The sequence below is a fragment of the Castor canadensis genome, chromosome 5, assembly GCF_047511655.1.
Source record: "Castor canadensis chromosome 5, mCasCan1.hap1v2, whole genome shotgun sequence".
Classification (NCBI taxonomy): domain Eukaryota; kingdom Metazoa; phylum Chordata; class Mammalia; order Rodentia; family Castoridae; genus Castor; species Castor canadensis.
The window spans coordinates 99,628,560-99,654,321 of record NC_133390.1 but is presented as its reverse complement, the minus strand read 5'-3'; the positions used below and the strand labels follow the sequence as shown (position 1 = coordinate 99,654,321).

The window sequence follows — 25,762 nt, the reverse complement described above, 5'->3', positions numbered from 1 at the left end:
AAACTACCCCAGACCCCATTAATTCTCCCAAACCTAATGCCTGGCATTATTTTTCTCTTTATTCCAAGCAACTAATCATTATTTCTCTTCCAAAGTTGCCAGGAATTCCTCAATGCTCATAAAGTTTAAGTTACTGTTCATAATATTTCCATATTTATGTATTACTTTCACAGGACACAAAAGAATATATTTTCCAAAAATGGCAGTTTCTGTTTTCTCTTTTTTAGTTTGGTTTAGTCATTTACCATATATTCAATCCTAGCCTAATCTTTAACTTGTATCTTGGAAATCCCAAATAGCTTGTACCCTTAGGAAATGTGTGCAAAATTTAGAAGACTTCATGTTTTATGGCTAATCATGGAAAACTGAGAATAAGTAAAATGCAAGGAATATTGCCAGAGCCCCAGAATGTCAGACCAAGTGAATGGACACCATGAAAATACAGCTGTATATGTTTGCATGGGCATATGTTTGTTCAGTTCTTACCACCACCCCCCCCTTCCTGAGCTGGGACTTCAGCTTTAGGTCATTCTGCAAACAAGCCCCAGGAGACACACAATTACACTCCCCTGGAGACTGCCCCTTACAGTGCCCACCTGTAGCCAAACATAGATAGCATCCCGGTGCAATGAATTAGCACTCTAAGCTGATTAGAGCAGCTCTGCACAACTCTATTTTATTGACACAATGAAGAGAGGACAGAAAAGGGCCTGAAATGAGAAAATCATTTCCATGCTGACTGAATTAAAAGAACAAAAGAGCTCCTTGCAGTCGCAGCATTCAATTTGTCGGGGAAAAAGGAAGGCACTTAATGGCTCAGAATAGATCTGAGCAGACAGAAGAAATTTAAAACTTCAGCATGAGTGCGCTTAGGAGCGAAACATATTCTAAATCATTTCCTCCATATGCATAATTCCATTTGATTGTTTAGTTCTGTGTTTTACAAAAACACTTGGCTAGATGCTATCTTCAAAATGTCTTGACTTTTCATTTTTCAAAATCACAGAACAGTTTCTTATTGTACGGTAATATCCCCGTCACAATACAAATTGAACAAAACAAGTATGGCTCATGGTTTCCTTTCACCTTTAGTTTCCAAAAGTGAATGTGTAAACAGAAGTTAATTTGTGGAAAGTAGGATTGCAAACAATTTGTAATTCAAAATTAAATAGATTATATACAACAGAAGCACTTTGACAAGAGTAAAAGAGAACCCACTCTTGTTCCCTGAGGCTACAAGTAAACTGCCGTGTTAACTCAAATGTCATCACTGAAATGTCTTCTTTGCTTTAAAGCATTAATATCACCACTACGAGCAACACAGTTAAGACTGAACTCTCCACAATTATGCTTCTTAATTTTTCTTAGTTAATTATTGTTTTACTTGCTCTGACTTCTAAATTCCAGAGTTAAATTGAATCTGAAATCGATGGCAAAAAAAATTACCTAATAAGCAAACTTAATTTTTAGATATAAATAATCAGATTGAAGATTATCTAGAATTACCTCTTTACCGTTTACAAAATTTTTCCAATTTTATAGGAAAAACCTAAATGTCTAAACCATAAATAGAAAAAACAGAATTGATTTTCACAAACATCAAAAGCTTGTTTTCAGTGGGAATTTTTCTCTTGCTAGTGTTAATCTTCAGGGCCTAAAAAATAAAAGAATAGAAGCAAGAGATTTTAGTTCATGATTACTTGAAGTTCTCATTTTCATTTTCCGTGTCTAGACTTCCTTTAAGAAAGATTTTTGGTTTAAAGTAGCCCTTCAGACTTTTAACCTCTCATCTTTGCTCCTAATTTAAAAGAAGAAAATTTACTCTTTCTGTTCTTGAAATGTCCTTTACTGAAGCATTGAGGTATAATGTAAATTAAACAAAAGTCATAGAACAAGTAAAAAAATTACTGTGATATACTTTGGGATTGAGCATTTGCGGTACATTACTGCTCATTTGCTAAGTCTAATTTCCCCAGAGAAAAGACTCAAGGTATTTTAAGAATGACAAAAACACTGGGATCTCCCCAGCAGTTCCCATTCTCTTGACCAAATGAGGTAAGAGGGTTTTATATATTATATATAGAGAGAGAGACAGAGAGAGAGAGAGAGAGAGAGAGAGAAACTATAAAGCTTGTGGATATTTTAGCAAAATCAACATAGTGTAACTTTGCTGACAGCTTGTCACATTTCACTGACTGTCTGTCTGGGCTACCGCGATAACATCTGCATTCACTCAGTAGAAGCTGAACATAAGACAAAAAAGTAGGCCCTGCCACGGACGGCTCCATCAGTCTGTCAGTTCTGACATGACATCTGAATTTTTTGAATCACTAAACACTTTTGAGACTCTGGTACTTATTATCTTTTCTTGGTTTCTATACTAGCTCAGCCATGCTGGAAAACGTAAAATCTGCAAGCAAGGTAGTGGACATTCAAGCTTTTTGTTGTTTAATCCGTAGGCCCTCATTCATGCTCACTGTTAATCTCTTAAGACATTATAAAACTGTTAGACAAAGAAATGTGAATACCTCTGCTTCTTTCGAGAATGGGAGGAAACCAAAGAAAATCGGGATCATGCTAAGCTATTCTTTTCAGTATGAAAATGGTAACTTAAACCTGTTGCATCAAATTATCTATAATTCCCCATGCTAAGGCAAATGTTTTTGAAGAATGAATAAGAGTAATGTCACATAAGGAGAAAAATGATCATAGAATTTTCAAAATCTACCAAAATTGATGTTAGCAGAACATTAGGATCCTAGTCACTGAATCTCTTACTGTTTCTATTCTTTATGCCATGGTACATGACATGTGGTTAGTATGCTTTTGTAAAAACTCATTAAAAGTTTACCAATACCCACTTGGACTCAGAAAATAGCTGAGATAATTTTTCTGTTTATTAGGAATACTGGGAATACTAACAGCTATATAACAATAGCCTTAAAATGTGGCTAACATTCATTAAAACTACATATCACAGATTTTAATGAGCAATTTTGTCTTCAAAACTAGAAAACTTTACAACTTTTTTTCCATAAAGCCCAAATATAAATGGATGCTTGGAGCCAGAGAGAATACTTATATGAACCACATAAAAGAGTCAAGGCTGCATTCTATCTCCTGTTTGCAGTCATTCAGAAGATTAAGCTAAAAATATATGCTTTGTTCTCCACGTAACCAAAAGATAGGGAAGAGAGAAAATAATATTAAATTAAAATGGAAATTTTCTTCTGAACCTCAAATATCTATTCCCTTTTCCATAAGTGCATGCTTAACACCTGCAAGTAATTTCAGGTACAGCCAAATGCCCAGGCGAGTGACTAACAGCAGATGTACTGCCCACCTGCACCCTCAAAATGACAGTCCCCTTGGATGGTCAAGTCCTGTGAATGTTTGTTCTGAAGGAAGGTGACACATATGTTAGGTGGACACTCAATTAATTTAACCAAAACCATGAGGTAAAAAAGATTTATATTGATATTTGACTAAGGATAAGAAAAGATAAAAAGAAAACCAGGGGAAAAGAGGAAAAAAGGAAAGAAGAGGGAAGAGGGGTGGCACGGAAAGCTGTCATTATTCACGGCAGTGTTCTCTAGGTATTTCATGAGAGCTCATAGTAGACAGGCAATACACACTGTGGAGTTAATATATTAATTAATGAATAACGGGCAAAAATAAGAATAAATTTTGGAGCCATATGTCAGCCTCTGCTTTACATCAATCCAAATTGAAAAGCAATTTTCCATACAATCAAAACCTCCCTAATGTAAGAATTGGGTAAATATGTTGACACTAACAAGTCCACTACCACAAACAGAAGATTTTGTGGCCATTTTCGCACTTTTCTTCTTTTGGCATCTCCTCATCTTGTAACTCTTGCTTCTTTTGCATTGCTTTCATGCAATGTCTTTTGCTTGATGTTTAGTCTGTGCCTAAAATGCCAGCTGTTTATTATTTTTACATTTCAGTGCTAACACAATGGCACTTCAGGATAAAGGGCAGGGTTTCTGACACTTCTCAATGACCAAAGGACTTATATTAAATAGAGGCTTCCAATAGTCCTGAAAATATATCCTCATTCATATTGGAAACTTGGACTAGCTTTTATTACTGTATAATCTTCTTCTAACATTTTTTTTGTAACACATCTAAGTAGGCTTATTTTAGACACTATAAGAAGACCCAGTGTATTATTTCAAGGAGTATATGTCTTGTCTGGAGCCACAGAAAAATCACCTTTTATAGAATAGAAAACTAAGCTAGTAGAAGGGTTTTAAGCCCTAGGAGACAGATAACTTTCAAAAGCCAATCTGTCTGCCTGTCCTTCCTAAACTTCTAAGCTCAGGAGCCTTATAGGAAGGAAGAATTTAAGGTCTAGACTAAAATAAATAGGTATTATTTAATTCATGAGTGAGTAAATATAAGGTATTCCATAAGAATAAAATAAATGTATAAAGTTATAACAAGAATGAAAATAAAAGTGGCTTTCCAAACGATGACTGACAAACCCACATTGGCAGAACCTTGGTGAAGGGCAGCTGATGGAAATACCACCAGCTTTATGCTATATTTTAACCTCTACCAGGTTGACTAATGAATTCTAACATCCTCCTGTGGCAACCAGTGCTTCTTTTGCATTGTTTTTCTCACATGAACCCAGCGAATCCTAGCCCATCCCACCTGCACTAATTCTTGTCTACTAAAATTCAGTTTAAAAAAAAAAAAAGGTCATGTTCACCTTACGTACATAGTACATATCACATCACAATTCTGCCTTTCTTAGAAGTGCTAATATTTTTAAGTGTCACCTTATCTGATTGCAGCACCTTTCATCTATCCACAGAAACTGAACCTGAAATGAAATTTTTCTTCTTCTCAGCCCTGAAAATCCAGTGTTCTGAAGTACTTAGCCTGACCACACACAGAAACCAAAATTCTTCAAAATTCAGCTTTACAACTGAATCTTCCAGGAATCTCATTCAGACTCTAAGATTAATGGAGCTCAAACTAAAGTCAAGTGGAGATCCATGTCTCTAGCAACCAGTTAAGGTTGTTGAGTAAGGGATGGAGACTCTTGGGTCAAGCTCACCACATGACATTATACACCTCTTGCATGAGCCCCATCTTGTGATACTCCTGACAAATCAGTGCTCAGTGGTTCATACTGGAGCTCTGATACAACTCATGAGGCATCAAGTACTTTCACTATTTTTTACCTGGCTCCTCTATAGTCAGACTCAACTACTGTTTAATCTTTCTATTGCTGATCCTATCCTTATGGAATTCAAATCTTCAAAGAATAATCTCCATGCTTTCAAACTTACATATAAAGTGACACTCATGAAAATCATACTAATACACCTGACTCTCTCAAGATTGATGCCTTTCTACATTTGAGAAAGCCCTAATTTCTTATTAAATCTCCAAATTAAATGTATTACTAAATCCACATTGTCCTCAGTGAAAGCCACCCATGAAGAGATACCTTAGGATATGGTTGTGTAAGTAAAGCATGTGGCAGTTTTGTAGCAATTTATTCCTGCAGATGTTGCATATTGCAGGACACTGGCACACAGTTTTTTGGTTTTTGTGGTACTAGGGCTTGAACTCAGGGCCTACACCTTGAGACACTCCACCAGCCCTTTTTTTGTGATGGATTTTTTCAAGATGGGGTCTCATGATCTATTTGCCTGAGCTGGCTTCAAACTGATCCTCCTGATCTCTGCTTCTTGAGTAGCTAGGATTACAGGCGTGAGCCACCAGCGCCTGGCTCACAGTTTTTAATGGTTGGGCAAATGGAAGGGAAGAGAGAACTCTCCTCCAGGGAAACAGGGGCCTCCCATAACTGGTTCTGTCCTTTTAGCTCTTCTTTTAGGAAGCTCTACCCACCCAAGCTCTACTCAGACCAACTCAGCATTAACCTACTGTTTCTGTCAGCCATAAATGCTCAGTTGTATAATTCAAATCTCCTTCTGTAACGTTCTGCTAGTTGGAGAGCTTACCCTCAGTTTCAAGTACCACATTATCTTGGAATTTCTTTGTGAGGAAAAAAAATAGAACTTTTGATACTTCCTGTACTGGAAATGTTCAAAAGTAAAGATGAATAACAAAGTTTAATATGTTAAAAAGTCATAATGGGTCTTCTGTAGAGTTTGAATAAATGAATAGCAAAATTTTGTCCCAGACAGTCTCAGGATCCACTGACCCACTAGGTATTAAATTTTTTAAAAATATATTAGGATCAAACAAATGATCATGTACAATATGGAGATGTCTTACCAGTTACCTGAAATGCTTCCACATTTTCATCACAATCCACCTAGGAAGGATATTATCCTCGGTGCTTCAGAGTCATTCTCACTGAAAGACCACTGAGCAGGGCCCACGAAGGAAGCAAATTCACAAGACCACATGGGTTGTTCTTTCAAGTGCAACAAAGTCACCATCTTGCAAGAGAGCAGAGTACATGCTCTGCATTTAAGATTAGATACTGATGACCTCAGAAGACATGGGCTATGGTGAGCTGTGTTTTATTCTTAAATTATTTAGAAAGGTTCCACAACAGTTCTTCCTGAAGGGCAGTGCAGACTGGAACAAAGAGCCTCGATCTTCCCCAGCTCTATATACCAGATCACACTCCTCCCTGCCAGAGAAAATCAGCCCAACTCTCTGGCTGAATCCTGGGGAGGCAAAGTTTGCAAGACACAGGAGTGCTGAGGGCCAAGAGGAGGCATGGTAAAGAAGTAAGAGAGGTGGCAACTCTTCAAAGGAAACTTATGGAAGAATCCATCAAAAGAGTCGGGGCTGAGAGGGGCCTTTCCACAGCTTTAAATGTTGAATTCTTACCCATCTCAACTCCAGCCTATCTTGCTACAGCAACATAGGTTCATTGGACACAAAGACAAATCCCTAGTCCTGCTCTTCCTCTAAACTCCCATTAGTGGATTATCCATTTCAACATTCAATCAGCGTTCTGAATATGTTGGGTCCTGAATGCCCAGTGGTTTTCAGAAAGGGGACAACAGTGAATTCTTCAGTGTGGTGGTTCTGCCACCCCAAAGAGCTCCAACCCAACAGGCTAAATTCCCCATCCTTAGGAAGAAAGTCACAATGATTTGAGGAGCACCACAACTTTGGAAGGATGTTGGTATGAAAACAATCAGCTTGCTGTGAAGTGGCTTGCTACGGCAGATACTCTTAGACCCTTTACAATAGAATCTGATTTGTTACTAACTTTCTTCTCAAAACAAAGCTTTGGTCTTAAGCATCCTTCTGTGCTAAAATATAAAATCCAAAAAGAGATGCACACATCAAACATACTTTGATTTCTTTCAGGTTTACAAAGCACAATGATACACTAATTTTATACAAGAAAAAAATGTGAAATAAGTATGTATTTTCCACTTAATTTGAAGTTAATCTGCATTCTTTCCCAGAGTATAAAAACCAAAACCATGGCCCCACTATAAATATAACCATGGCAAAATAGAACATATCCATAAAGATGAGAAGAAAAGAGTCGGGTCTTAAGAGACAGAACATAAAGGCTTGGAAAGTTGGAAGTAGAAGAGACTTAAGGAGGTATCAGAGGAGAAAGTCAAATGACTTTTCCAAGGTCCCAAGTCTGACTTAGGGCAGGAACTCCAGGTTCCTGGCTCCAAGCCCAGTGTTTGTTCCACTGTATCACACAGACTCCCTGAAACACAAACCACTGGACATATGGCAAAGAATCGAGTGAGGGAGCCATGCTACATGAATGCTTGATTGTTGAGGAAGGGGGTCGGGGACTAGAGAGTGGAGGCGAAGGATAATATGGTTTTAGAGAAATCTATTTGCAAGTAGATACTGTGGTTACCAATTGGCTGCCCAAAAGAAAGAATAACTGACTGACAGCAAGAACAAAAGCACAGGCAGTCTCACAAAGGGCAACACAAGAGTCACAGTGCTTCATATGTATCACTAATACACTTCATCAAGTTGCGACCAAGAACAACAGTGACGAAAAGCCCACCATACACAAGGGCCCTTTATTCTGAAGGCTTTCCTGTTTTACACACACTTTACCTGATGAAACATTAAACCTTTTGCTTCTATTTCTGTGCAATCCTTTTGATTTTTCCACATCCAAATAGCACATTTCATAACTATTTAGTGTTCCTGTTTTTTGCAGATGAATGTGCTGTATACGCTGATGACATATTTGGAAGTTAATGAAATCAGTTGAAAATCACTCAGATTAAAATTTCCCCATTTCTTCACTATACTGTGTGCCACCTACTGTTAAGCTAAGAAATAACGCAGCCCGTGCATCAATAAAACTTTGTATTAATATTCTCTGAGGTAGAAAAAGACTCTATTAGCTATTTTTTCCCTCTCCTATCCTTTGCTTCCAACTGTGCTTAGCTTTGCAAACCTCTGACAAATGGTCATTATTCTCTGGGCTAGTAAAAAAAATTTCCAAACTTTAGGGGAAATGCAGTTGGTCCAAACCCCAAGGGAATAAGTTTGTTGAATTAAATGATAAATATATGCATTTAAGGTCATTAGAGACTTTATCTCCTGTGAAAGCTATATTTGTCAGATTGATATAATTTCTCTCAACTGAGTACTTAACTCTATCGGCCAACGTTATTACAATTACTCCTTCCCCTTTAAGTGGGAGACTCTGGCTAAGAACACATGTGCTGTCTACTGCTGCTTCTTGAGCGATCAAGGCACACCTTTGTTTCATTTAGTATGCAATTTTCACCTCTGACCCAAGAAATGAGTCCTGGGCTTCCTGAACTTTATTGCCTGTTAATAGACTGCTGGCTCTCTTTTCAGCAGTAATAGAAATGGTTGGAGAGGCATTTCATTTAAGAGGCTGGCAGACTGCAGCCTGAAAGACAATGTCAGAATTAAAAGTCAGCCTGGCTGAAATAATGTAAAGATCACAGTGACATGAAAGAGGAAGTTTTCCATATTCCATCCCAGATCGAACACCCAGTAGATAAATAAGAGCTAATTATTTTCCCGCTGAACAATGGCAGGCACCCTGAATGGTGCTAAGTGATTGATCTAGTAATTCATCTTTGACTTACACCTATCTACATATTTTGTTTCTCCTCATTAAACTGGAGACATCAGTGACAAACTTATGAAGTGGTAGTCCTTGGCTTCATAAAATACACACAGATGCTCATCAGAGGCCCTTTCCTGCCTGCTTCTTAGTGACACGTGTTTATAATTTTGTCTGTATTTCGTTTGCTGTGGTTTACTCTTAAGTACATCTGTTCAATTAAAATTGAAACGTGTGACATTGCCTGTACTCAGCAACTTTCGAGCTTGTTAATGAAATGTTCTAAGGGTCCTGTCTTAGCCCTTTATTTGCAAAAGGATTTCATGCCACAGAGTTCCAATGACTGAAAAGTACAAATAAAAATACCCTTTAAAACACATACAAAGAAGTCGACTGTTTTGTTAATAGTTAAGAAAGGACATTATTACTGCATAAGGACATTATTTTACATGAAAAGACATTATTAAAAATGATCTACTGCCTCATGTTTGGAAACTTACAGGAAAAGTCTGATAATATATTAAACTTGTTTATTACGACTTCATATAACTTTGAATAATACTACTTTTTCGTTTGACAAGTGTAATAAACTCTCCTGGTATAGACATAGGTTGATTATCACAAGTCAACTGTGTTGCTTAAAGAAACATGCCCAAACAATCAGCTTCTGACGGCTGCATCTCCAGTTATTTACACTCACCATCATGGTAATAATTCACCATTTCTATATTAATAAGGCAGTGAAATTTATTATGATGGTATTGAAAAGTTATTAAGTACTGCATCCCAAGTGACAAAGTACCACAGCACTGTCACTATCCAAAAGCAGTTGCCCATTCATCACCTGCCTTTCCAGATGGCCCTGCATCTTTATCGCTCCCAGGCTGGTGACATCACCTGTTCACCCACTCAAAATTGATGATGAAAGCAAACAGATCTATCTTACTTACATTTACCAAATCAATTTAATTTTTACAGGCCGTGGCTTAGTGACATATTGACTGTTTTCCTTAATGGCGTCTACAGTATTTAATGTGAGGATGTCATCTTTGATTCCTGGCTTGCATAATGTGTCATTTCTCAATAAATTTTTCTAGCATATTTACTTAATGGAAAGAATTATGATTGCTTGTCATTTCTCTTATTAAACACAATGATCATTCTTTTTCTTTTTGAGTATCTCTTTTTGAGCTATTTTTATCAGTCCTTGAGTCTGAAGGGGGGAATGACATGGATATAAAGTAAGCTCTAAGCAAATGCTAGCCAGACCACTGACCATTCTCAATCCTGGAGCTCAGTGTAAGGTTTTTTTTTATTTACTTATCTGTTATAACTACAGAACTAGATCCCTGAGAGCTACTATAATTAAAATAATATATCAGCAACAACTGAAGACGAACACATGAAATATCACAGGAAAAGGATCAGATGCAAAACTGATTTTAATGGTTTATATGATGTTTAATCTTTGTGTCTCTGAATTATTGCAGACCATCTCTTAAGACAGTGTCTCTAGATCAAACACATATAAAAATATCTGCACTGTAAAAGGTCAAGATACAGGTAGAAAGCTAGTCTACTGGCTCTCCAATAGTCACATGTGACACCCCTTTGCCCCAAGAATGATTTACAGGTTCCATCTGCTGCCCTTGGAGAAGTGCTCCTCTGACATGTGTCACACAGCATTGCGATGCATTTGTACTACGTAAAGACAATAGCAATTAGATACACTTTTGGATATTGAAGAAAAGTGATATTAAGTCTTTTTTTTTTTCACTTCCATACTACGTGTGTGGTCTGGGGCAATATTCCTGATCTGCCTCTCACCAGTGCCAACAAGGAAAATCAATGGAGCCATCCTCATGCAAATAAATGTGTATGCAGTACATACACATAAAATGAACTCCAAGTGTGATTCTACAGAGAAATATTGGGGTAGGGTCTATGACAAAGGAAAACTGAGTAATATTAGGTGTGTTGTCCATTTCTCTAGATATCATGACCTAGCTACAAGTGCTTAATAAGGTCAGGGAAGGGAGGACAGGGAAAGGTTAATTGGCCTCAGCCATGTGCTGCTGACTTAGACTGACAACAGTCACTCTCCTTCTCCAGGTCCCTGGTTGCCTCAGACGGCGTTAGTGTAGCAACTTTCTCTGATCCTTCACAAAGGCTAGACAAGGTCTGCAATGATCTCCAGGTTCACCTTGCCATCTACTGAGCTGGTGGGGTCCTAGGATTAGTGACTTCTGGGGAGATCCCAAGAAGATGGAAGAATCTGCCCAGGACCACTATCCATCTGTGCTCCTACTTTTTAGTCTCAATCAAGTGAGCAGAAATTCATATGTCCACAGCAGCATTCTAGGGTAATTTACATCCCTTTAGAAGCTAAGTCCAAGTCTTTCTACATCCCTATACATGTAAAGACACAAGCTCAAGTTAGGGAATTAAAAAAAAACAAACAAACATGAAGGCAGAGCCACACTAGGTTCACATGAAGAGTCCTCCTGCTCATCTGAAAAGATGTTTCATGCTCACCTGAGATGACTTTATCCTAACTCACTTGTTAGGCAGAGTCTTGCCTTTGTGTGAGGTTTCCAGGAAACAAAGTTTCAGGCTGGTTGTGTTGCGAGACCAACAAGAAATCACCTTTTTTTTTTCAGGGCTGCTGGCTTTTGTGCCAGATCAGAGATTCTGTGCTGGCATCACATGCCTTCTGAATTACTACCACAAGAATTTAAACAATGAAAAAAGAAAAAACAAATCATGCACACCTGTGAATGCCAACCAATTGAGGTTTCCATGCCATGCCATGCACACCTGGAGAGCCTGGGGGTCAGCCACAGTGTCAGAGGAGACCAGTACTGTCTTCCTTTGGGAGGAGGTACAAAGATGCCCACTCCCCATGGGTCTGTGATATAAGCTGACTCGCCACTAGCCAATGGTAAATAAATGCATGCATATCACCTATGTGTAAGGAAACCCCTAAGTGTAAGTGTGTCAGGAATAAGAGATTCTGAGCAGAGGAGTCTGTAAATATCAGACCCTGCTCACCCTGACCCCAAGGAGGAAAGTGTCTTCCTTCCTGAATCCACCATGGGGCCCTTATTTATTAGCCAATCGATACTACATAATCAGAGAATGGAAAAAGGACTTACTGGATAACTCCATCTACAGGATTTTAAAAGCATTAGTAAAGACAGATTCCCAGGTTATGAGGAAACTGAGTCAGGGAATTTTGAGAGAAGAGAGTTTTCAAAAGCTGCAGCAGATGTATGTGTAAAATACTGACAGAGCATGAAAATGAATGATAGAAACACACAGAGAACAGATTTAAATTTTTCAGGGTGCTACAAATAGAACCCTCTTTCTGTTTCTGAAAAAGATTTGATTGATTGAATGATTTTACAGTTCTATTGATTGAACTCAGGGCCTTGTGCTCACTAGGCATATACTCTACCAGTTGATCTATCCCCCAGTCCTATTTTGCTTTTTTGGTTTGTTTTTGAGATAGGTCTTATACTATTTTTACCCAGACTGGTCTCAAACCCTGATCCTCTAATAACTGCCTCCCAAGTAGCTGAGACTATAAGCATACATCACTATGCCCAGCCCTTGATTTGTTTCTTATTTGGGGGAAAAAGGTAAGTGTAGCTGGACCTGTTCATTGTTTGTAGTTACTGCCAAAGAAGATTTACATGGGTTATAGAGAGAAAGCATCATATCTCAAGTACAGTACTGATAGATTTCCAAATGGCCCTTTCAAAAAATAACAAGGTGGGCTAGAAGTGTGTCTCAAATAAGTGCATGCTTAGCAAGCATGAGGTCCTGAATGCAAACCTAACTACTGCCAAGAAGAAAAAAAGGTAACGAGGCATATAGGATATGTCTGGGAGTGGGAGGATGTATAAGGTTATGCAGTGTGGGCTTTGCACATACTCTTTCTGGACCAACACAGATGACATCTTACACCTGACTTCCAAGGATTATATGAAGAGTTATAAGCAAATTTTCTGTGTCTTCAGCAGCATTTGACTGATGGAACAAAAGTCTGGTCTGAGAGCTGATGTGATAAAATGAATAATGGTGTGGTAAGGTCTGTAAGTAAGTAGGAAATATTGGGAGCATGTGGCTTGACCAACAATAATACAATAAGTTTGCAATTGTCTTTGAACCTGTTTGTCTTGTCCCTGGGCATGTATTTTCTTCTGAGAAGATCTTCTGGGATCTTAATTTCTCACAAAGTAAAATCCAAGCTACATTGACTCTTTTAAATAATATTCCAAAAACTTAAGTACTATGTAGTGTATGTTTTTATGGTAATACATATTTATTATTAGATTGTAGTCCTGTTTTCATTAATGGATAGTTAATACCCATTAAAGACACTTTTTTGATACTTAGTAGTGTTTCTCATCTGTTGGAATCAACTTACTTTGAAATTATTTAAAACAAAAATCTTCACTTTTAATTTATCTATCTCTAAGGATACTCAAACTTGTTAAGTATAACCACATTCTTCTTATTAAACATTGATTCTCCTGGAATCAATGGCTGTGGGGAGCAGATTAAAACCTATGAAAACTGAACACAAGCAAGGCAGAGATGCAGTTCATTGCTTTTACCTGTAGGCCAAGATAGGCACAGCCCCCGGCCATGAAACAGAGAAAGGCAGAACATCTGCGTCTCCTAAGTTGTGTTCAGAGAAGCAGGAACTCAGGTTTCTCCCGTTACGTTACAATGTCACCCCCCTCCCCGTGGCTCCACCCTGTTTGCTACTATAAAAGACCCCTGAAGCGGGAAGGGGGGCTTTTGCTTTGGGGGCTTTACTTTGGGCTTTTGGACTTTTTGCTTGGCTTTTGGATTTTTTTCCTTGGGAAGCTTTTGGCCTTTGAATATTGGGAAGAAGCTTTTACTTTGGGCCTTTTGGTGTGGGAAGCTTTTGGAAGGGAAAAGAATTATTACTGAAGGGAAAAATTTCTGAAGGGAAAAGAATTGTTGAAGGGAAAATGCTAAAGAGGGGTTGATAGAAAGTCTGCACCAAGAACTTTAATGCAGGCTTCAGAAAGTAAAGCTGAGAAGGAACTTCACACATAGGCCTTAGGAAGGCTAAAGCTAAAGAAAAGCCAAAGAGAACATGGGACCTGGACTGTGCACAGTGCGAGTCTAAGGACTGGAGACCTTAAGAGCTATGCATATGCAGATTTTAGGTGCAGCTGCTGGTTTGCTAGTTTAAGCACTGAGGCTTTAAGAGAGCTGAAGAAAGTGGAACACTGCAAGCTTGGGGGCAAAAGACTTTAAGCGCAATTAAGCTAAAGATAAGCTAAAAGCAAACATGGGACAGTGAGAGCCTAAGGTAAGAGGTTTTAAGCAAGGTTTGAAAGAACTACAAGGAGTAAGGCCTTAAAGAATCAAGATAGATAAAGGAAGCAATTAGGGCTTTTACACCCAACACACCTGACCCCAACTTTCTGTCTATCCTGTGTCTTTTCTGAATCTACAGTAGCCACCCCCCCACCCCAATTAAGTCCAGTTAGGTATAGTAATAACCAAGGAGCGAGAGAAAACCTCACTCCAGCAAGGGAGGGAGCACCCCCTTCAAATGGTAAATCAATTAAAATTCATTTTTGTCCAAACAGACATAGAGGAATGTAAGGGAAATATTACCATTTAAAGATAATCTAAGGACTGGCAGAGTGGCTCAAGTGCTAAGGGCCTTAGCAAGCATGAGGCCCTGAGTTCAAACTCCAGTGCCACTAAAAGAAATAATAATCTAGCACAGGTTTAGAGATATAGCTCAGTGGTAGAGTGCTTGCCTGGCATGCACAAGGTGCTGAGTTCAATCCCCAGCACCAAAAATTAAGTAAAAATAAAGATAATCTAGTGTAACCAACAAAAACACCTAGGCCAATGGAACAGAATAGAAAGAATAAAAATACATATGGTCAACCAACTTCAACAATGGTGCCAATGGTACACAATGAAGAAAGGATGGTCTCTTTAATAAATGGTGCTAGGGAAACCAAATAGCCACATGTAGAAAAAAATGAAATCAGATCCTTATCTTATACTATATAGAAAATCAACTCAAAATGGATTAATAATTTAAATATCAGACCTGAAACTCTGAAATCCCTAGAACCACCACAGGGGGAAATCTCCATGACACTAGCCTTGGCAGTGACTTTTTTGGATATGACTCTGAAAAATAGGCAACAAAAGCAAAAGTAAACAAGCAGGGCAAAGGAAACAATCAACAAAGTGAAACAGAACCAATGGGATGTGAGAAAATATTTGCAAACCATCTGACAAGAGACTAATATCAAAATATATAAGGAACTCAAACAACTCAATAGCAAAATATAAATAAATTTTAAAAATGGACAAGGGACATCAACAGATATTTTCCCAAAGATAACATACAATAGCCAACAGGTATATAAAAAGGTATTCAACATCACTAATCATCACAGAAATTCAAATTCAAACACTACAATGAGCTATCACATCCATGTTAGGATGGCTATTATCAAAAACTCAAAAGAGAAAAAGTGTTAAGTATGTTAAAGGAACCTTACACATTGGTGTTAGGGGAGTATAAATTGACAAAGCCACTATGGAAAACAGTTTGGAGGTTCTTCAGAAACTTAAAAATAGAGCTTACCATACAAACCAGCAATCTCACTTCTGGCTATATATCCAAAGGAAATAAGATCACTGTGTGGAAGAACTATCTGCCCTCCCACATTCATTGCAGCATTTATTCACAATAGCCAAAATATAAAAACAATCTAAGTATCTACAGATAGATGAATGGATAAAAATGTAGTATACATATATGCAATGGAATACTATTCAGCATTAAAAAGAGGGGGCAGAGATGCAGTTTAGTGGTAGGGTACTTGACTAGCATACTTGAGGTGCTGGGTTTGACCTCCAGCATCACAAAAGAAGGAAATCTGCCATTGAAATGACATGGACAGAAAGACAAATACTGCATGATCTCACTTATATGTAGAATCTAAAAAAGAAAGCTTATAGGAACAGAGAATAGAAGGGTGGTTACCAAAGACTAGGAAGTAAAGCAAGTGGGGAAATGTTGGTCAAAAGGCACAAACTTGGAGTTATAAGATGAATAAATTCTGGAGACCTAATATCCAGGATTCTGACTATAGTTAATAGTATGTTGTATATTTGCTAAGAGAGTAGACCTTAAGTATTTTCAATATACACACACATTTACACATGGTAACTATGTGAAGGGATGTATAGCTTAATTAGCCTGATCATGGGAATCATATCACAAATTGTATATATATATTAAAATATGTTGAACACCCTAAGTCTATAAAATTTTTTTCTCAAATTCACCTCAATAAAGTCAAAAATATTTTAAAAAGTGAATGCTATACAGTACAGGCCTCTAAAATCCCAAATTAGACCAATTTTCATTATCAAACATACATTATTTGGTTGTCAGCCTCCTGACTCTGCCACAATTTTTAGGCATGATGAAAGTGCACAGTTGTTGGCTTTTAATGGACATTCATATTTCAGATCACATACAGATTGCATGTTATAATGTTTTAGAACCCAAAATCAACCTTACAAATGTGAAAACTATTTATTTTTAAATGATATAAGGAGGCACACCTTCATTATAATATTGCATTTCAGGATTCCCCTACTAGAATATAATGTAGTTTCAAAGCACTGCATCAAAATTACTTCATGAATTTCTGACTCCAGCATAATCTCTCTCCACTCTTCCTTCCCATTTATTAAATAGAACATAAGAGAAATTTACTGTTCACACATGCCATTATTTGTTGATGTATGGATATATGTACGTTTGAGGAAGGAAGAAAAGCAAAGTTGATACATGGTATTTTAACTGATAGAGCTAATTTGGAGCAATTCTGGATGCAATGGCCATCACGGGAATTTGGCACACAGGTACCTCATCAACTGACATATATACTTGCAGAGTTTTATGATGACCAATAATAATAAATACAGGCAAACAAAATGTGCTAATGGAAATATTTAAAAGGAGCAAAACTCTTACAGTTTTCCCAATGACCCATATCAGACTATTAAAAAATACACCACCCAAACTGTTCTTTGGCTTTAAAAGAAGTTTATGGATCTCTCCTGAATATTTGTTTTCCTTGTTAATTAGGAAATATTCACTGCTTCCTTTTCAAATAAGGTCATAGTCACATAATTAGGCCATCTCAGAGATAATTGAACTTCTAGGAAATAAGTGGGGGTAAGAGGAATAATTTATAAAAATCAATCAGCAAAATACAATAATTGACCTTTGCCTAGTGCAGTGACCTGATGCTAGATCTGTATTTTAGCCAAGTTCTTGTTTTTGTTAACATTTATTGAGTTCTTCCATCCACTCTGTGCTAAGCTCTTAACATACACTGTAGAATGCTAACATACACTATTAAGTGACATGCACTAAAAGTGACAATCACTGTCAAACTAATACTTTTTAAAATGTTCTTTATTAAGTTAATACTTGTTCAAGAGAAAATCATACAAGTGATGTTTATGACAATAGCTCATTTACCCTAACCATATATTTTAGTTGAGAACTTACATTTTCAAAAACATCCTATTTTTCTAAAATACAAACTTAATGGATTTTTCCAAAGTATTGTATTTGAAAAGTATATTTGACTGTGTAAAATTAAAGTTTAGAAAGGTGGCCCATAGTCATGATATCATCTTTGTTCTTTTTCTTTAAACACTCTTCGAAGAGACTAGCATAATTCTTTACTTCAATTTAATTATATATAACCACTAGTGATATGAGCAGTTATTATTTACCCATTGGTCAAATTAAAAAGCAGGGACCAGTTAGTGGCAGAGGAAGTCTTGATTACCATGCCTAAATTCCAGATTCTAGATTTTTCCATGGTCCTACTTCAACTCTCATTTCTTACTTCCTCTTTCAGAGTCATATAATCCTATATTCATTCGTTCTTCTTTTCATTTAACCATTCATTCATTACTCTTTATTTTATTGAATAATTATTGGTTGAATGTGTTTTGGAGTGAATGTTTCTGCCCTTCCAAAATCCCAATTTGGCTATATTTAGTTATAGGACTGTAAGGAACTAATTAAGGTTAAATGATGCCATAATAGGGGAGCTGAATTCCACAGAATTAGTGTCTTTATAAAAAGAGATACCAAAGAGTATATTCATATCTCTCTCTCTCTCTCTCTCTCTCTCTCTCTCTCTCTGTATTCATACTAAGGAAAGGCAAAATGAGGACACAGCAATAAGTTGCCTGTCTGCAAGCCAGGGGGAGAGCCCTGCCCCAAAACTAAATCAGTCAGAACTTTGGTCTTGGACTGCTAACCCAAAGAATTGTGAGAAAATAGATTTCTGATTAAGCCACCCAATATACAACAACCTGAGCAACTAATACAGTCTGCTTATTAAAAAAAAATGTTCTGAGCACTGGACAGCACCACAAAATGGAACACAATCAAGCCTGCACTAGAAGGATGTATCTTTGTAAGCTCCCAAGGAAATGTTGCTCCATTAGGGAATATAGGCAAATAATGTGCACCCTCCATAATGTCTTAAATTCTTTTAGTAACTGGACTCACCTTTACTGGGGGCACAAAGTTTAGGCAGTATTAAATTGTGACTAAGAAGGCCACAGATGGTGTCATGGAAGAAGCAAACATGAAGAATGGATAGAAAATTTCTTAGAGTGGGAAGAAAAGAAGCTCCCAGGTAAAGACAATGGGTGTAAAGAATACGAGTTTAATAAAGTATAGGAACTATAAATTAGACATGGTTAATGAGGGAAAGCACAAATCAAGATAACACTTTTTTTCTTGAATAACTAGATAGCTGGTAATGAAATTTATTAAAATAATAAATGCCGAGGAAGAGGAGCTGTGTAAAGAGAAAAGCACAAGGACCAGAGACAGTAATGATTTGTTTGCTTATGTCGGAGACCTGATGCTTAGTAGGCACTAAATAATTGCTTGCTGAATCTGGAAGTCCTCATGTTTATTTTTGAGGGTGCCTAAAAGTTTTTTTTTCCTCATTCAATTCATCATTTAAAAAATGAAGTAGTATCAAAGAGTGGTCACACTAATTAGATCACAATTATCTGTCTAACCAAATAAGAAGGAAATGAGCTGCAGTTAGAGCAAAACATGACATGGGGACAATTAAAAATGAGCACACAGCAGTGGGGTAGGACACCTTGTGAAAGTTCCTTGTTGATCATGATTGGATTTTGTATTAACTAGGGCAAGATTTAAAGAAAAAGAACTCATCTGCTCCTCATGGTTAGCATTTGCCAAAATCAGGAAGAGCATCTTCTCTGATTTTGTTCATTAGACCTCCAGAGATAAGCCACACTCTCAAAAACGAAGGAACCATTAAAATGGTGAAGAATACTACTGAGTTAGTCATCGACTGAATTCCTGAAGGAAAGAGAGACAGAGAAAGTATGATCATTTGCCAAAAAGTCACCAACTATTTTCCATTGCTTGAATTTCAAGCAATGGAAACAACTCAAGTCTGACATGATGAAAGAAATCATTTTATATTTCTCAAGGTAAATATTTGCTCATATACATGTTGAAGACTTTTTACTCCAAGGAGAAAAAAATTACTATTTTTAAATTACCTCTAAATGCATATTTTCCCCCACGTTCTTCCCCCAGTCTATAGGTATTATGTTTAAAGAGACACAGTCCTGCATTTACCAACCCTGCAATTGCAAAATGAGTTCATTATTAAGCCTGGCTTATTCTGGGCCTTCTGGATAATCTTGACCAGTGCTACACTTGTTTAACTCTGGAGATTTTGTAATAAAAGTTTAATGAGTTACTTATTATTAGAATGTTTATAGCCATTATTTTAAGGTGAACAATAATGACGTAAAGTTCAGACGCATTTGGTTTAAAATGTATTCAACTCACATATCGGTTAATGCTACAGTGATTAAAAAAAAAAACTCTTATCGATACACATGTCTAAAGGCAATGTAACTAAACAGATTTGCTGGGGCTTTGGCCAAGAACAAAACTAAGGAAGGACTTCTCACCTGTATTCATGTTAAATCCAGATCTTCACTTTTGGCATTTCAGAATTTGAACAAGAATTGCTTTTATAATGGCATTTTGAACAGATTTCACAAGGGAACAGATAGAAGGCAAGAGGACAAAAAGTTGAACTTAAGTCTGGAAGGAACTGCATACTTATTTCTACTTAAAATCGCACCAGATATTCTATTAATGATCATAAATATTAAGAGAACATACCAAAATAAATCTAGTTTATCTGATTTCTGTCTAACTGAAATACTATGAAACCACAGGTCAATTACATCTCTCAAAACACTGTTTTTAACCTATGCAGAAGTTGCCTACACGTTTTTCAGCTATAGACAAGATTTTCCAGAAATTATGTTATGATTTAACCACAAGCTTTCAAGTTGCAAAAATAATTATAAAGTGTACACATGCATCTACCTATATACATATATGAACACACTAAAGTTGTATAAACTCAAAATTCAAAAGACTAGCATGTTACCTGTCTTTATTGAAATAAAATTTAGATTTTATAATCACACCATGACTTCTAATTCTTAAGACATTCCCAGATGGGTTCTATGAAAAGTATGACTGAAAGTAATGACTGAGTTTTATAACCATTTGTGCTATTGTTTTTATGCATGAATTATTTCAATGAGTACATTGCATCTTATCTAGAAGCAGATTCTATAAGCATATATAATCAAAATTAATAAGAGTACAGAGAAACATGAAAACGTAGAATGAAAGTAAAACCAAATTAATTCATAGCCACAAAGTGGAAAAAACAAGGGTTTTCCTCCAATCATCTCAACCTTTTCTCCCCTCATAAAAGGTAAAATATAGCAAACACAATTAGCATAAGATTGTTTGCTAATGTCACTTGCTATTTTACCCATTGGTCATACCCAATGTTTCAAAATGCTAACAGTAAAACTATAATTTCTTTCTTCAGTCTTTTTAAGTTGATACAACTCTTTGACCATTCTTTAGGTTGACAATGTTCTCTTCTATCATGCTATACCTTTAAGCAATACATTGTTCCTATCAAGAAGTGAGATTATAAGGGAGTTCATTCTTAAAGATCTATTTCCAACAAATGGAATTTGCTTATTTTATGGTCTCTTACATAATTAATTTCTTTTTTACAAATCTGAATATATATGTAACTTAAAAAATGTTCTTACCTCCCATCCATAGCTGGGGTCTTTCAAGTTTGACCTTTGCTCTCCTACATAAGGCCCAAACTTTTCACCTACTTCAATCTTCCTTTTTGTCCATATTCCTAGTCCTGCTCCAGGCATATTTGACTCTCGAAGTTCAAACTCAGGAGGAATAGGGATGTCATCAGGGATGTAGATGGGGGCTTTATAAGGAGAGCCCTCTTTGGGAGTGAAGGCTTCACTGGATGTAGCTGGAGAACATGGTTCTTGAATATTGAGTTGGGGGGTGCTGGCTACCCCATCTGCATCTGGCATTTCTTCCAAAGGTACTTCAGGGTAGTTGTCATATGCACATTCATTACCTGTGAAGAAATAAGAACTACATGAATCCTACTGATACAGAGACATGAAATTTCACTTAGGTAGTCACTTCATTCTGTTGTTCTTCTTTGAAAGCTAAATAGTGTGGACCATCGTTAAAATGTGTCTTCTTAAAATCTCTGATTCACAAGTGGGGAAGAAGTAGGGATTATGGAATCTGGTTTATCTGTGGTGAATTCACAAATCAAATGATCTAATCCTCAACTGTCAATACTCAAATGAGCCAGCTCGATCCATCATCCGTCTGGGAAATAAACAACAGCTTAATTATTGTTCTGAATAAAACACAGACAAGAAGTAAATGTGTATGTAACCACAACCCCCAAACCAAATTGGGGGCCGACAGGATTATGATTTTATCAGAAAGTTGGCTCAATCAATGGAATTAAAAATAGGAGAGTCATCAAAGATTACAAAGGCTGCCATGTGCAACAAGGCTTAAATTTATGTGGCAGGATTATTTATTGGAATGTGAATTTGCATTTGTTCTTCCTCTTTTCCCTTCCCATTTCAAACACTTCTCCAAGCCCTTGGTATTTTCTTGCCTCAGTAACTTATGCTTAGCAGAAAGTCAAAGTTACTCAAGACTAGTGATTCTTCTGAACATTTGTAAAAGCTAAAATCACTAAAGAGAGTAGGTGGATTTTCTGGAGGTAAATAGAAATTTGGGGTGCCTTGGAATCTACTTAGAAGAGAAAAAAAATTCCACCAGTTTAAGAAGAGATAGACATCAGAAGGTCTTTGCCTGGGGCAGTGTCCTGGGGAGGTCACAGCAGGTGGAGGGAACCACTGGGAAGAGTGATGAGGAGGCGGGGCACTACATTCAGAGGCTCCAAGGACTGCCCAAACTAGCATAGCCCCACACCTGACATCCATGAGTGTACCATGTGAGACCTCAAAGGCCTTTATGAAACTTCCATGGATACTGGGGATTAACAGGAGGCTGGGCTTGAATTCCCCACCAATTGAAGGGGATTTCAGTTATCTTAAAGCAAATAAACACATGTTCCTTGTCCACTAGTGTTATGAACTGAGAGCCATGCCTCATTGGTTTGATTCATAGAACTTCCAGGGCAGAACTAAGAAAAATGGGCTAATATGGAAAGGAGACAGGTTTCAATCAGCTGTCCAAAGGTAAAATGAGTGGCCTCAAGTTCCCTCTGGGTTGCTAACGCAGCTTGGATAACCACAAGTTGGGGATGATATGGAGGAATTTCAGGTTCAAGTTGGTGACTAGACTATGTGACCATTAAGATCCTACCCTGCAGTTCTGTGGATTATTAAAGTTTTCCAAGATAGTTTACTGGACTAGAGAGTAGAACACATGAATTTTAGCCCCAATTAATTCTCTACTGATTCTTGATAGAAAGAACAACACTCTGAAGTACATCAAGCACTACTCCTAACTCTAAATTCATGAAGTGCAAAGTAATGGTGCAGGCAAAAGTGTCTTCTAATGAGGTGATGAATTTTGATTCAAATATTGAGATAGTGCCATTTAAACCAAGCATATAACAGAACTCCAGGACTAATCCTGTTTGTGGTTCATGGGTTCTCGGCATACAAGCTCATTATCATTCAAATTCAGCATGGCCAAATTCCTGAATGTTATCATTTGTGCTCAAATCAATTATCTTACCATTTCCCTATTCCCATTAAGAATACTATCTTTGCCCTAATCATCCATGTGTGAGGCTTTAAAATTACACAAAAATTTTGCCTCATTTATTTCATAATCTATTCAGTCACTGACTGCTATGCATTCTTCTTACAAAATCATTACCCTCGTAGTGTTCTTTCAATCCACGTTGTCACCCTTGAATTTTCTAAGGGTACTCTAAATGGGTCTCCAGACTACCAGCCCTCTCCACTGTTCCCTCAACACTGAGTTTGTACAATGCTGCCTGGCACACCTTCCTTTTATTCAACAGACTCTAGTAACTCTAGATGAAGTGCAAACTCTTAGGCTTGAAAAAGAAAATCTGTCATTCTGGAGGATTGAACTCAGGGCCTTTGGTTAATAGGCAAGTGATATACATCCCTAGCCCTTTTTTCTTTAGTTAAAAAAAAAAAGTTAAAAAGTTTTGTTTGTTTTTTTTTTAGTTTATTTTTCAGGTAGGGTCTTCCACTTTTCCCGGGGCAGCTGGGACCGCAGGCTCCCCACCTCCATTTCTGGAGTAGCTGGAATTATAGGTGTGTACCACAATGCCCAACTATACTGTTCTCCCTTTCTATCTCATTCTCAATACTTCTCAATAGGAGCTTCTTGGCCACAATAATCTAATCCCTGTCCTCTAAACTCAGTGCACATTTCTTCTTCAGTTGTTCCTGCCTGGATAACCTATCTCTGTTCTCCTGCCCAAGCAACTTCTAACCATCCTCCCATGTCAAGTTCCAACTTACCCCATCACCACCACAAGTAACCCCCTTTCCTCCAATTCTTATGTCACCCTTCAGGTTAGCAACCAAAAAGAATGCCTTACTGCTTAGGGTTTAATGTATATGGTTGTTTTATTTCTAGCTAGGAAACAGGCCCTTAGAAAGAGGTGTTAGAATTCTCACTTCTTAGGAATTCGCCTAGTGAACTGCACAAAGGTGTTTAATGAATACTTGTTAAATAGATAATTAACCTTACATATAATTTTATTGAACTATTACACCAAATCAACATTTTCCTACAAAATATAGGAAACTATTCTGATCCTGACAATCACCTTTAAAGCATAGAAATAGGCCACAACCGTTTACAAACTTTTCTCCAAACCCAACATCAAAATAAACTACTTTAATAATGTCCCCAAGGAAATATTCTTAGAGAAATACACTTCAGAGTGCAAACACACTTGATAAAGTCCATCTACTTTTATTCTTTAGGGAGAGTTTGCCCTTTAACCTAATACTTAAAAGTTCAATGAGAGTCTGAGAGTCTTGGTTACAGTAAAAAAAAAAAAAAAAACTATATATATATATATATATACACACACACACACACACACATCTGTCTAGGTACACACCTATATTGCCAGCTGCTTGGGAGGCTGAGACCAGGAGGATCACCTAAACCCAGGAGTTTGAGACCATTTGAGCAATATAGTGAGAGCCTCTCTCAAAAATATGAATTGAATAATTTTAAAGACCTCTCTCTAGAATCGCAATTACTGCAGATGCAAAGTTACATTAAAAATTCTTAAAGGGATTTATTTATCGCCCATGGTAAGGATTATGTTTTTCTTAAGAAATGCTGCAAGTTGGAAGACATCATGAAACTTATATACTTGTCTATTTAAGCAGTAGAAAACAAAAAGAAATTCAAATAGAACAATATTCTTCCGATAATTACCTAAATTTCCCCTACTTCCTTAAAGAGTTAAATCAGTCATACTGTTGAGTCCAACACAGTGATCCCAAAGCTTAAAATAGGCTAGAGACAGGCACGTCTGTACCCTCCCACTCGCATAACTAATCCTATGACCTCTCAGTTACCCAAGACTCCTCCAATGCATAATCTAAATTAGTGCATTTAGAGTCCAGTTCCTGAGAAGACAAAATACGCATGTGCCCACACTGCTGCACAGAAGAATTTGAATTAAAAGCTTGAATGTAATTCTGCTTACAATGACAAAAAAAAAAATTGAACTAAGCCTAAAGAACAATTTATATTGGTCAAGCAAATCCATAGAAAGATTCACAGTCATATTCATCCCATGCAGGCATTATATGTACATGCAAACCTGGGCAATTTGTTTTCAAGCCAGTGTTAATCTAGTATCATCTGAATGAAATATAAAAAGGCTGTGGTGACAAAAATGGAACTATAAAACTACTGAGTTTTACCAGTCAAAACATGCAACCCTATTTCAATGTAATCTAGCATTATAAAATTTTCAACAGTCAATGCAGTTTATCACACCATATTGAATATTTGCATAAACCAAAATAAACTAATGCCACATGTACATTCCTCAATAACTATTCAAAAACCTGCTTGCACGCTTCATCTAAATGACAAACAACCTCAATTATCATATCTCCATTAAATCTCTGTTATTGGGGAAAAACTGGTAGGTCCATTCCCTGGAC

The 25,762-nt window shown here is 37.1% G+C and overlaps 1 protein-coding gene across 7 annotated transcripts in view; it reads right to left on the bottom strand.

Annotated features, from left to right (window-relative positions):
* Nucleotides 1-25,762, bottom strand: part of Mecom (MDS1 and EVI1 complex locus) — a 542,504-nt gene that overhangs the window by 257,857 nt on the left and 258,885 nt on the right. For all 7 annotated transcript variants that reach the window (XM_020185217.2, XM_074073823.1, XM_074073819.1 and 4 more), the window contains exon 2: nucleotides 21,326-21,663. In XM_020185217.2, the coding sequence (XP_020040806.1) occupies nucleotides 21,326-21,663 (338 nt within the window). The remainder of the gene's footprint in view (nucleotides 1-21,325; nucleotides 21,664-25,762) is intronic.